We start from the raw sequence: 13,059 nt of genomic DNA, 5'->3' as shown, positions 1-13,059 counted from the left end.
TGCCCGCTCAGAGGGAATTCTCCTCCCTCCTGCAACCCCTGCACACCTTCAAAATCTGCTCCAGACAGTTGGGAGAACCTCAAGCAGCTTTTGGTGGGCATTCAGGGGCTAGAAGTGGAGGAGAAAACTGGAAGTCCTATTGCACAAGCAGATTTCCATTGCACAAGTGGGCAGACATCACTGGACATTGCCCATTAGCCAATGGATAAGTAGCTTCATCTGAAACAATTGTAGGGCAACTTAGGAGCCATAGTTCTGTTTTAATACAGACTAAGAATGTAGATTTTGTTACTGTAATGCGATTTACAGTGCGTTGTAAAGTGCAGTGGGGCTGCCATTGAATTTGGTCCTAAAGTTGCAGCTAGTACAAAACACTGCTGTGTAGTTTCTCTCCTGGGCAACCTGTTGACAATGTGTGACACCCCTGAATGTGTTGCACTGGTGGCCATTTGCTTCTGAGCTAGATTCAAAATTTTATTACTGGTGCATAAGCCCTATTTGGTTCTGGACCAGGGCATCTGAGAAGCCGACATCCCACCCGGTCATTTAGATTTGTAGATGGTGCCAGATGTTCCTGCAGTAAAGCATGTTGTGATTCAGGCACATGTTTTCAGGATTATGGCACTATTGAAGCAAGCCCCAATGTTGTTATGTTTTCAACATTTGTGACAGGAACCAGAAATAAAGAGGCAAGACACAAGTGTATGGGTTTCAATTAGAGCCACTTTATTAAACATTGTGAAATATAACTGAACTGCATAGCGGAATAAGTCCCATCAACATCATTCATTCTCCTAGGCTGTTTTTTGTGGGTGAGCCTATCCTACAGGGGGATTCAAGATGTCCTTCATTCCAGCTCTTCCCACCTGCCATACCCCTAAGGTGAGGAGGGAGGTCTTCCCGATCCAGTCTTACTTCCAGCCACAAGATTGAGTTGCGCAGGTTAACCTCAGTAGTGGTCCATAGCCCACCCCACGGGTCTTGCGCTATTGAAGCAAGCCCGAACATTGTTGTTTTTAACATCTGTTGAAAACTTACTTTTATCCTGAGCCTTCCCAAATTAGTCTTATTTTTCCTCTGCAGTTTTTAATTTTTGCTGGTTTTTATTTTTTAATGCAATTTTATTATAGAGTTTATTTTATATTTTATTTCTGTATGCTGCTCAACTATTCCTTAAATGTGGAGCAGTTATAAATTCTGAAATAAATATGATGCAGTGTTCTTTCTCCTAAACAGAAGCAGATGGACTGTGCAGAAGGTTTGGTCCCTCTTATCTGTCCTGGTCTCTTGTTACTCTCTTCAGTGGCTTGTTTTACATCGTTATCTTTGCTAACCATGATTGTCCTCCTAAAAATGATTTTGAAACCAACTTCAAGCATTGGTTTCAAATTCTGCTTATGAGGGCAACTTTGGTTGACATTAACCATAGTTAGCTAAATCGCACCACAAGAGAGAAGGGGAAGGGAGCATACAAGCCAATGGGACGCTTCTGACCTCTTAACTGTTCAGGAATATTGTGTCAACTCTGAGCTATCATTCGATACCTCATATGTAAATTAATGTGCATTGGTTATCCTTGAAAATGATTGTCTCTGAAAAATTGGACCTTTTTGTATCTTTCACAGTTTCCCTAGAATTTCTGTTGTGAATTTCCTTTTAAAGTTATTTTTTAAAATCCTTGATCTAGTAGCTAGTTTGTGTAGCAGTAGCGTTTAGTAAGTATTCTTATTAATTCTTAAAAACTGTTCCTTTAAACCTTTCTACATATTCTGGTGTGTTTGATTTTACATTAATACCCCCACTTTTGGGTTTCTTTTTCTCATCAGCCCTTGGACAAAGGTAGCCGCTTGTCAGAAAAGGAGCTTGCAGAGGCTGCAAGTAGGTGGGCAGCTGAAAAAGCAGAGAAAACGGATACAAGCAACGTACCTGAAATTTCAGAGTATGAAGTAAGTGAAAATCATTCTAATAGATATTTCTCCATGTGTGCTCTTTGATTATCTTACCTTTTCATATATGTCCAAATTAGTGTCCTAGCAAATGTGCAAACTTGTCTAATAACAGAACTGTGTAACTGGCATTTCAACACAGTGGGTTGTATCCAACTATTCAGAGTAACCCATTTTAATTCATGGGTTCAGCTGCCTTTAGCCGAATTGTGCCCATTGCATGGTTTGCTTATTGCTCTTATTCCTGTCCTTTATACAAATTGTACTTTAGCCCCATAAAATTACTATACCTTTCTTAAAGGCTACATCCTCAGAACCGTTATATGCTGAACACCACGAAGAAACGGGCACCAGTATAACAGACAATAATGAATTGTTTGAAGACAGTCAGCATGTTAGTCGCTCAAAAGCAATCGCTGCAAAGACAAAGGAGATTGAACAAGTAAGCCTCACATTTTGTTGTTTTCTGCTCTTCTGTAAATACTGTTTGTATTTTATTTCACTATTGAGTTTGCTATACAACTTGACTTCTTAAGGCTTTTAAGGATGCTTTATACCCTATTCATAGGGTCGCCATAAGTCGGAATCGACTTGAAGACAGTACATTTACATTTTATAGCATAAAAGGATATAAGATAATTTAGAGAGGAAATGTATTAGTATGAAAATTTCCAAAAGAAGTTGCAAGAGTGCAGAAAACAAAGTTTATCTGCCTCTATTGATATTCATACAAAAATAACATGTTCAGTAGATCAATTTTGTGTTGAATAGATCACTATTAGTAAGGGAGAAATGTGTCACTGATAGCTGGTGTGGGAGCTTCCATTGCAGTGCTAATAATGTTTGTATCCAAGACAGAGATGAACAGATCTGTTCAAGTCAGTCCCATTCCATTTCCGTATATGAATGGACCAAAGCGAAAACCTGAAAAATCCACAAGGAGAAGAAAAAAAACTTGTAAAAAAATAAACATACTTGCAAGGTGGCCTGAGGGCTGTCTCAGTTTAAAAGATAAAAACCCAACTAGATTAATGCCTGTAGTGTGCGGGGCTTCTGCTGCAGCAGCGCATGCTACTAAGTTTTCAGCAATTCCCCCTGGGAGTATTAGGGAGATTGTACAGAAAAAAGCATGGCTGCTCCCATGTACGACTGCTGTTTCTCTAGCTGGTATTTTATCTTTTAAAACTGAGACAATACGCAGCCCTCAGATTACCTGGTCACGGAATCTGCTGGAGTGCAGATTCCAGAATGGAATCATGATCTGATCTGATCCATCAGTTTTGGAAACAGAGTTTGGCAGATTGCTTCCCGATGTGTGATCCTTGAGTTATGTACACACATAAAAATGAAGAGCTTGCTATGTCATATGACTGTCTGGTCAATCCTTAGAGTAATATTGCTGAGGTTAGGTTCTCCCTCTCCGTGGAAACAAAGACTGATTTTAAGGTTGGATTTTCACAGCAAACATGCCTTTTAGCTTCTCGTGGCTGTACAATTCCTCTTTGAAAATGTAGTTCATGTTTTTGTGGATATAATAGAAATTGCCCTCAGTGTAATAGTTTTGTGAATATCTACCAACTGTTGTGGTGAGGTGCAAATAATAGGACCTAGCAGGTGCCGATAATGAGGGACAACTATTTTACTGTCTCTGTTGAAATATTGACTCTTGTAAACCTATCTCAAAGTCATATTGCACTGTACCTGCTTTCAGTACTTGTTACTGAGAAGGTAGCATTTAGGGTGGGATGGGAGCAGGCTTCTCGCAGCATAGCAGGCTGAGAGTTTAAAAATAAGTGATTTGATACAGCTGCTCTTACAGTCAATTACAGAATAAACCAATGTGAATCTAGATCATGTTATTAGTTCTTCCTATGAAGCTGTAGCAGCTGCTGCTTGGAAGCCACATCTATTTTTAGACTGATGAAAATTATTACTGAGAACACGTTGTTTCACTTAATAGGGAATGCTTGCATCATAGGAACTGAAGGCTACTCATATGACTTTAAAATTTCAGTAGTATCATTGAACTGTCTAGACCGTAATGATAAAATGAACTTAAAATATTTATTTTCACATTAAGGATTATTGATAAAAACATCTGTGCAAACTAAATTGGCTAGAAGTTGCTTTTTATTGGATACGCTTTGAGTCTACTCCATTCTATAAATTAAGTCTTCTTGACATTCCTACCTTTCTTTAAACAACATCTAGTTTTATAGGATAAAATATACATAGTTTTGCTCCATAGCTAAGAATGTAAATGTTTGAATATTATTGCTTCCATCAAATTATGGAGAAAGTATGCTTCTATTTAGAAATATTCCCTGCTTCACAATACAGTGCTACAAAGACCAATGACTTTTCACAGTGTCATAGTCTGTACAGTGCAATTGATGTAATCTTTTATCATAGGAGTGCAACAGCAAACCTCAGATACGTTCACTTCTAGAACTCTAAAAGGGCCAAACTAGGTGATACTTTAAGATTGAATTTAAAGTGTAAAATGCCAGGGTGGGAGAAATCAGGATTGGGAGTAAGACAGGTGGGGATGCTCCAGCCCACAACTAGTATTTGCCCTAGATGGAAAGCTGACACCAATAGCAGCTTCACTCCTGATGCAAAGAGCAGCTTTGGGAGTTGATATTTTTTTGGACCTGGGAGGGTTAACCTGATTCCTTTCCTATAACTGTTGTTTAAAAGGCAGGAAGATTAGACATACTCACTCATACATTTAATTTGTTTGGTCCTAAAAAGAGTTGCTCTAGAGGAAGTAGGACAACCCACTGGCCAGATTCAGCTCCCAAATGATTTGCAACATCCCCCAGAACCCCAACAATTTGACGGCAACTTTTTTTTAATGAACCACTCTGCTGTGGTGTGCCATTTCCCACTGCAGTTTTTTGGGGTCATGCTTTGTCTGTAGCTGTTGATGGCGGCAAGAGCAGCACTGTATTGGGGAAGCTCCCTGACTCTTTGTTCTTGAGTATTGCTGCTTCCTGCCTTTCTGAGCATTTGACAAAGAATCATGAATACTATCAATGTCTGCCAGCTCATAACTCCAGTGTGCTCTATGTTGATGGTACTTTCCTGCCTTTCCAGTGGGCAATGGGAAGGATCTCTCACTCATCCAGCTGCAGCCAGTAAAGGAAACTCGGGCTAAGGAGAGCAGAATGGGGTAGCCCACCCACCAATCTAGAGAGAGATCTAGGCAGCCACTTCACTTACCTGTCCATTACAGACTACTAAACAGTATTAAAATATTGGATTTAATGTTGGAAATTCTGGAAATCATTCCAGGGCAACTATTTCATTGCAATTAATGTTTGGGGGCGGGGAGAATAATAATTTCTGATCATTATAATTAAGCAGCATTAATTAATTTAGATTCATTGTTGGTGCTGATAAAAAAAATCAGGGCAGTTCCTTCATTACTATTAAATTATTTTAAAAATAATTTAATTATATGCATCAATAAGATTTTCAGTTTGGCTTTTGCCACACCCGCTTTTAAACTGACACGTGCTTTGGTGTGTCACCCAGAAGGGTTTGCAGCAGGGTAATGTGTAAGTAAGTAGATGCAGTTCATAGGTTTAAAAGAAATCAAGTTCTGCCTAGGAACTTAGAATCTAAAGCAACATGGCTCACCTGTGGCCCTCCAGATGTTGCTAGATTCCCATCAGGTCCACCCAGCATAGCCAGTGTTAGGGATGACCCGAGTCATAGTCCAGCAACATCTGGAGGACCACAACCCTAGCCATCTCTGATATGAAGTTAATTCTAAACTATTATTTTGTTACTTAAGAAATTATATACTTTTATCTTCGAAATAGGTAAGAGACATTGGTGTTTCCCTGTCACCACCAATAAGTGGCTTTCAGCTTTGCACCTCTCTTGCTGTCCTTTCAGACTGGTCATTGTATGCAGATGCCTCTTCTGAATTCATAAATTCTTCAGAATTGAGGAAACAGTGCAGTGAATTACAAAAGGTTACTCATTACTAACTTTCAGAATTGTCGCATTCTTATTTTGCACCTTTTTATTTTAACCTGATAGGTGGTCTGCCACCTAGACTGGAGTGAGGGGTATGTGAAATAAGACAGGAAAAATACAGACCTTGGGCCAGTCACTGCCTCTCAGCCTCATGAAAACCCTATTCATAGGGTCGCCATAAGTCGGAATCGACTTGAAGGCAGTACATTTACATTTTTAATCAATGTAAGTCTCTACAATATATGTATAATGGGAGGCCTTGCAATTATTTATTGGAATGAATATCTGTTTTCAACAGCAAATTGCATTTCTCCATCTCTGCTAAAAATGGGCTGCTTTGTTTCCATGCCAGCAAAATAAACTCCACCCTTGCTTAACCTATGCCCTCCTTTAGATGAAGTTTAAATTAAAACTTATTCCTGAGTGGCCCTATAAACATAAAACCATATTAATGCATTTCTAGCTATCAAAACCAATACTAAGTAAACATTTTTTGTAGATAAACAACACCCTTCCTGTTTTCACAGAGAAGCTAGTCTGCTAGGAAACAGCATTTGGTCAGTTTGCTACTTTTATAATAAATCATTGAAGGGTGGGTCCTTCCTGTAGTGAAGAGTTGATTACTCCCTAGCTAGTTGTATTTCAAAAGCTTCTTAGTAAAGCTATTGGTTCTTTTTTAATCTTTGGCAACCTGTAAAAGCAGTTTAATTAAAAATGTAAAGAGTTTTATCAAGGATGGTTTCATGCTGTTGGAAAGTACTTCTGCTCATGTGAGGCCCTTACTGAGATATGGATGGGTGAGCTGGTCAGAGTAGATTTGACCCAGCTTTACCCACTTGGGTACTCTGGAGCACTGATCTAGACTAGGGGGTTAGAGAATCTCTGTGGCCCATAAAGGGATGATCATGAGGCTTCAAAACATAGCTAGCCTGTCAACTGTGAGAAAGGCAAGGAGCACAAAAGGGACAATGAGGAGTGTTTGTTTTTCTTCTCCTTTGCTCCATTTCTGTTCTTCCCTTCTCCAAGAGAAATGAGCAAAAGGGGATGCATGAAGAGAGAGGAATAATTTCCTGGTTCACACTAAGAAGATATTTTTAATTGCCCTCAGAGGCAGAAGTGGGAGCTGCCCATCAAAATTTAATGGAGAAAAACCAAGATTTTCAAGTAGCCATGACTGATAGTCTGTGTGTTCCCACCCATCCACCCGGGGGGGGGCACCCCAAAAAGTACTAGGAGAAAGGCATCCTTGTTCTTTCTAACTCAGTTCATGTTTAGTGTGAAACATTTAAAAAAAATCCCTGCTAATGCAATTTTTGTGACAAACTGTTCATTGTCCTCATAGTTTAGGTTAGAAGAGGCTGTTGGGAGAAGGTGACTTAGGGCAGTATTCACAAATACTGGAGGTCAGGCTCTTAGTAGTTTACAGTGTTGGCCAGAGATGGATGATTGGTCTGAAGCTGAGAGAAAAGGATCTAGATCTGCTGGTAAATCTCTGGATGCTTTGCAGAAGATCAGCAAACATTTCTCACTCCCAATTGTTTAACAGTGGCAAAAGCAAAATTATTCTCTTCCCCACCCTTCCCAAATTATACTACTGAAATGTAGGTAACCAAGAAAATATTTTTGTGTGGAAGGACTGTGAGCTTCTTTCAATTCTGGTACTCAAAACCAAACCCTAGGCTCAGAATTCTTTAATACTCAGTGTGTGCTGTTTTTACCAGGCTCCTATTGACAGATGTTAGGGTTACTTAAAGTAGCTCCCAGAAGCTTGAAATCTGCCCCACTCCTGGCTTAACAACCACCCTGCAGAGTTATCTATTGCCCTCCATCTTGCAGGTTGGGATGAGAGTAGCATACAACCCTGCAGTACAGTCCTATCGTAGGCTGGGGCACTATGCTGAGAGGCAGTCACTAGTAGCAGCCATATAGTGTTGTCCATAGTTAAATATTGCAGGTCAGAGGTAAGGCTGAGGCTGGTTTGGATTTCTACTCCCAATTCTCCATATCTCTCCAGTTGCAGCAAAGAGCAATCCTCCAGGGACAAATCCAGCACTCAGTTCTGTGTGCAGAAACCTTGTACTCCACTGTATTGCATTTTTAAAAGTTCAAAAATGGGGAGGAAATTGTGTATCTAGTGAGACCCAAGTAAGAACTGGGGTCCCTGTGTTTCCCAACTTTGAGTTTTTAGGCACAGACTCAGGTTACTCCCATGCACTAGAGGTACACTGCAACATTTTTGTGGCAGAGCCCTTTTTATTTGTGTATATTTGCCGTCTGGGAGCTGAGATATAGCTTTTTCCCTGCAGGCCTAAGCAGCTTCTGTCTCATGGAGAGCCTTTATCTGCTGCTCCTGGGTACAGTTTTATGCATGATCTGGAAACCTATTAAACTATTTACAATGTTGTACATTGACTCCTCCAAGGACTGTTTGGAAACTTGTTAGTTCAAAATATAGCTGCGGGGTTACAGACTGGAATTGGTCATGGAGATACCTCACCAAGTCCAGTATCTTCAGTGGCTGCTGGTCTATTTCCAAGTTCAGCTGTGCTTTCCTGTTTGAAACCTGTATGGCCTGAGACCCAGATATCTGAAGTGAGCACCTTCTCCCACATGAACCAAGATCATCTTTGGGAGCCTTCTCTGTTTTCAGAAACTAGGCTGCTAGTCACCTGGGAGAATGCTTTTGGGAAAGGAAGTTGTCCTCAGGGTGGCAGCTGTTTTTTTGTATTTTTCTGAGCCACAGGTAAGGCTTTTATTTTCTCAGGCCTTTGAAAATTGTGGTCCATCTCTTAGGTTTTATTCTGATGCTGTGGTTTTTATGTGTGATTATATTTTTATTAAGTCAGCTACTGTAGATGTAGCAATACTGAGTAAATATGTTATACTGCTTCAGATAAGTTCTCTGGGGAAAAACTCCAGCCCTTACGTGACGTCTTCAAATTTTTGGAAATGGAGAAAAAGTTGTGGATTGGTTTGAATGACATCCATACTTCCAGTTAGGTGTGTTTTTTTTAGTTTAGTGTGGAGTATATGTGAATATTGTCACATTTCATGAATGTCTAAAAATCATTTCTAGGTCTACAGACAGGATTGTGAAACCTTTGGTGCTGTAGTGAAAATGCTGATTGAAAAAGACCCTTCCTTAGAAAAACCCATCCAGTTTTCCTTGAGACAAAACTTGCACGAGATTGGTGAAAGATGTATTGAAGAACTTAAACACTTCATTGCAGAATATGATACTGCCAGTCATGAATTTGAAGAACCCTAATCCAGTCTGGATTGTTCATATGTAAATTGCTAACTGTTTAAAGTAATGACTGCTAGTGATTTCCCATCAAAATCTGGACACTCTGCAGAGGAATTCTCCATAACCTTAATTAATGCAGATTTTTAAAAAGTGGTAAGTAAATTTTTGAAGAAGGTAAAATGTGTTTGAGGCACTGTTAGGGTCATTTTTGAATCTCAGTGTAGATTTCTATACATTCCACATGACCTTAGATTGGAAACATGTATGTAACATACATTTGAACATGCTTAACAAAGTGGCATGTTCTAACTACTAAAGCTGACTATCTAATTTTAACTGATAGCTTAGTAATTTTATTAATACTGATTGGAAGAATGTATATACAGTAGTAATGGTGGAAGTGTATTTATGTATATTTACATATGTGTTGAGGGTAGCTATTTGAAGTTCTGTTGTAATTGAATAAAGAATGTTTAGACACTCATGCTACTTTTTAGTTTAGTGCTTTTTCTAAATTGAAATAGCCTGTAATTAAACAACACTTATAAGTTTGATAATTTGCATGACACATATCTTGTACAGTTAATCTTTAAGCAGTATTTCGTATGCATTTAATCCTAACAGCAAGTTAATGGAAGAAAATGTGTACTATTCCTCTTCTAGAGCATTCATTGTTTTCATTTGTATACATTAAAGATTTTTTTTAGTTTTTATAAAAGGGCTCATTGAAAGCAGTGTGATCTTTACAACTTATTCTAGAAATGGTACCATAGAGCTGAGACAGGTCTGACATACTCCAGGAGTGTTAGCTGTACTTGCATATTGTGCCTCTTGTCCTCTCTTCCCTCCCACCCCACCCCACCCCATGACATTGACATGGTGGAGTGAACATGTGTTACCTTAAGCATAGCCTCCATCTGGAATATAGGGATAAGCAACCTACCCAAAGGAGGCACTAGATGACATCATATTAGGTTTTAGGAAACCCAAAAGTGTATAAAAATGGCAACTGGTTCAGTATAAGTAGGAGGAACATCATATGCTAAAGAGATCTGACAAGCTAATGTCTAACCAGGAGAGGTTCGAGTTCTGGTAGATAAACAGAAAACACACTGCAAAAGCTGTCAGGGCAAATTCCATCCCTGGGAGAATCTTAGAAAAAGAGATAAAAAATTGTCATAAGGCCTTCATAGCTTTACCTGCATTTGCATGTGGCTCCTCTGAGTTTCTTTTGACAATATAAGGGACATGTTTACCCATGCCTATGGCCAGCCTGATTAGAACCTGTGGCAGAAAATGGGTCTTTGTAGTCCAGCTATCAGACTTTTGTCACTTTTATATACCTGATTTAATTTTCAGATGCTGTTACTTCCATATTAAGTATGATACACAACTCGCCTTTTCACAATGGAGATGCTCGGTATTAATTTGAAAGCCTGGTGTTAAGATTAAAGTCTGTTATATGGCAACAGTAAGATCAAATAGTGTATGTTTTGTTGTAATATGCGTGTGGTTTTTACACTTAGACTTGTTTTGACCCATAAATAATTCCTTTAATATTAAGTACCATAGCTTAACAGTATTTACATAGCTCTACCATGCAAACAGAGCTTTTCTGACCAAAAATTAAACATTTCGCTACTATAAACTTATGAACATTTAACAAACTCCTGCCTGATTCAAAGTGATGTTAATCCCTCAAATAAAACTACGGCTATTTTAAACAAATGCCTTGCAATTCAGGGATATAAAAATAGTATGTTAAATCTTAACTTTACAATATGTACATTATTTGCACTGTTAAGTTACAAGTACTGTTTTAACTATGAAATACATTATAAATATTAGTTGTCTTTAACTTTGCTCATATGCTACATTTGGAACTTGGGGTAATATTTCAAATATACATGATTCACAGATTTATTTTCACAAAGGTTTAATATAAGCAGGCTCACTGACTTAATGCAATTAGCTTCATAATTAGGGGCTGTAGCTTACACTGTATCTTAAAGGGCAAAGAACATTTTATATTTAAAATAATTTACCTGAGCAAGGATTACTTGATGCAACACACATCAAGTGGAATAGTCAACTTGATATGCATTAAACCACTGGTTCCCATTTTTTCCCCCACAGACTACTTCAAAATTGCTAAGTGTTGGCTGGCCACTTAATTTTTCTGCCTGTTACAGCTATGCTAGATGTATGTTTTTTAATTGTATTTTTACAGACATGCGCAGACCACCTGAATGAAGCTTGTGGTCCACTGACTACATTTTGGAAATCCCTGCCTTACACACTTTCATTGCCCAGTACAGAAACAGCATTCTTGTTTGGCATCAAAATGGATAGGCTACAGTAATAAAGATAGGATGAACAGGGCTGCATACTATAATTGAGACATTGTGTCTTAAGTAGGTAATAGCAGTAGCAGGCAAGGTCTAAAACCATATAAAACTGACTGACATTCTTGCTGGTAAGGCCCTTTTAAACCCATCTCTGAGCAGCATTATAAACTCATTTTCGGTTTGTTCTTCTTGCACCCACCCACTTCTACTTCAGTTGATCACTGACTGCATGGCCTTGGTGAGGAGCATGGACAAAGACGGCCCATAATACAGGCTTATACAAGTTATTTTAACCATTTTTCTACATGACATTTGAAAAAACAGTAAAGAAACAGTGTTCATAATTAATAAAACTTAAGAAATTATACAGTTTTTGCCTTTGGGTGGTTTTCTCTTTTTTGTTGCCCTCTGTCCAAACTGAGAACTGGGGAGTTCAGCAGTTGGGCTAGAAAGGATATCTGTATAGTAAGGATATCTAACTGGTCGGGGCTGCGGAATGGGCTGTCCTAAAAAGTATCCTTCCTCTTCAGAATCAGATGACGACGATGAAGATGAACACCAAGAGTCTTCCTCCTCTCCAAAAAATCCAAAAAACTGGTCCCTCTGGTTCCTCATTGGGTAGTCAGAAGCAATATGAGTATATTGGTTGTATGGGTTTGGAGTGTATGCTCGAGCTGCATGACTGTTATTCTGAATAAACTTGTCATAATCCTGAGAATAAAAATTAAGTCTCTCCTTTGATGAAGATTTTCTCTCAGCAACCAAGTGAAGTGCATTATCAGAGCGAGACTTTCTACTCCTTCTGCGACGATGTTGCTGTCTTTTCCCTGGGTCTTCAAACTGATAAGCACGCCTGCGAGTCCTTTCACTCATAGGAGGTTGACGAATTTCAAGATTCTCATAATTTCCATTATCAATTACATCATCTGAAAACTTAACTTGCTGTGGTCTAGTCTGTGATTTGGATCTTCTCAATACCGGCATGTGCACTGGCTTTTCTTCTGTTGGTGTCTTACCTTGACATAATTCAGAACTTAAACTTTTTAGAGACTCTGTGCTCCTATGAAGCATTGAGGAATTCAGAGTACCCATGTTGCTCATTTTTTCACAATCCTCTACCTCCAACTCCGGATAGGTTTGTAAGGAATACAAAGAAGGTCTTGGTTTGACTTCTCCATCAACTGAAGCACCTAAGAGAAAAATGTAATGAGGTATGCTTAAAAAAAATCACCACCATTACCTCCCACAGTTCAAGAGCAAGTTTAGATTATGAAGGATAGCAAAGTAAGAACATGATTGAGAGGAGAGATAAATCATCTATTTCAAAGTGACCTCTCGAGAAATAATTTCAACTTTGCTCTTTCATCCTTTTCTGTGTCATTAGCCTCTATAGCTGGTGGAAATCGTAGGCCCTTCTATCCTCTACCCTCAACCCAGTTCCTCTTTCATCAGGCAAGGGGAGTAAAGCAGCAGCAACATCACACATTACAATTTCTTCCTTGTGTGGCAAGAAACTGTTTTAATAGCC

The 13,059-nt window shown here is 38.9% G+C and overlaps 2 protein-coding genes across 13 annotated transcripts in view; one reads left to right on the top strand and one right to left on the bottom strand.

Moving 5' to 3' along the window:
- The window catches only part of PPHLN1 (periphilin 1), a 58,560-nt gene extending 48,888 nt beyond the window's left edge, over positions 1 to 9,672 (top strand). For all 6 annotated transcript variants that reach the window (XM_061639939.1, XM_061639937.1, XM_061639935.1 and 3 more), the window contains 3 exons: positions 1,827 to 1,946; positions 2,248 to 2,388; positions 9,013 to 9,672. In XM_061639939.1, the coding sequence (XP_061495923.1) occupies positions 1,827 to 1,946; positions 2,248 to 2,388; positions 9,013 to 9,204 (453 nt within the window). In that variant the 3' untranslated portion in view covers positions 9,205 to 9,672. The remainder of the gene's footprint in view (positions 1 to 1,826; positions 1,947 to 2,247; positions 2,389 to 9,012) is intronic.
- A 485-nt stretch (positions 9,673 to 10,157) lies between these two features.
- PRICKLE1 (prickle planar cell polarity protein 1) overlaps positions 10,158 to 13,059 on the bottom strand; it is an 87,016-nt gene continuing 84,114 nt past the window's right edge. For 6 of the 7 annotated variants that reach the window (XM_061639932.1, XM_061639930.1, XM_061639931.1 and 3 more), the window contains one exon: positions 10,159 to 12,721. In XM_061639932.1, coding sequence (XP_061495916.1) covers positions 11,886 to 12,721 — 836 coding nt within the window. In that variant the 3' untranslated portion in view covers positions 10,159 to 11,885. Of the gene's footprint in view, positions 12,722 to 13,059 lie in introns of all 7 variants that reach the window. The other variant, XM_061639928.1, reaches the window with a different exon arrangement.

This window comes from Rhineura floridana, chromosome 8 (genome assembly GCF_030035675.1).
Source record: "Rhineura floridana isolate rRhiFlo1 chromosome 8, rRhiFlo1.hap2, whole genome shotgun sequence".
NCBI classification, from domain to species: Eukaryota; Metazoa; Chordata; class Lepidosauria; order Squamata; family Rhineuridae; genus Rhineura; species Rhineura floridana.
Note: the sequence above shows the minus strand (reverse complement) of the source record. Positions and strands in the feature narration are given on the sequence as shown.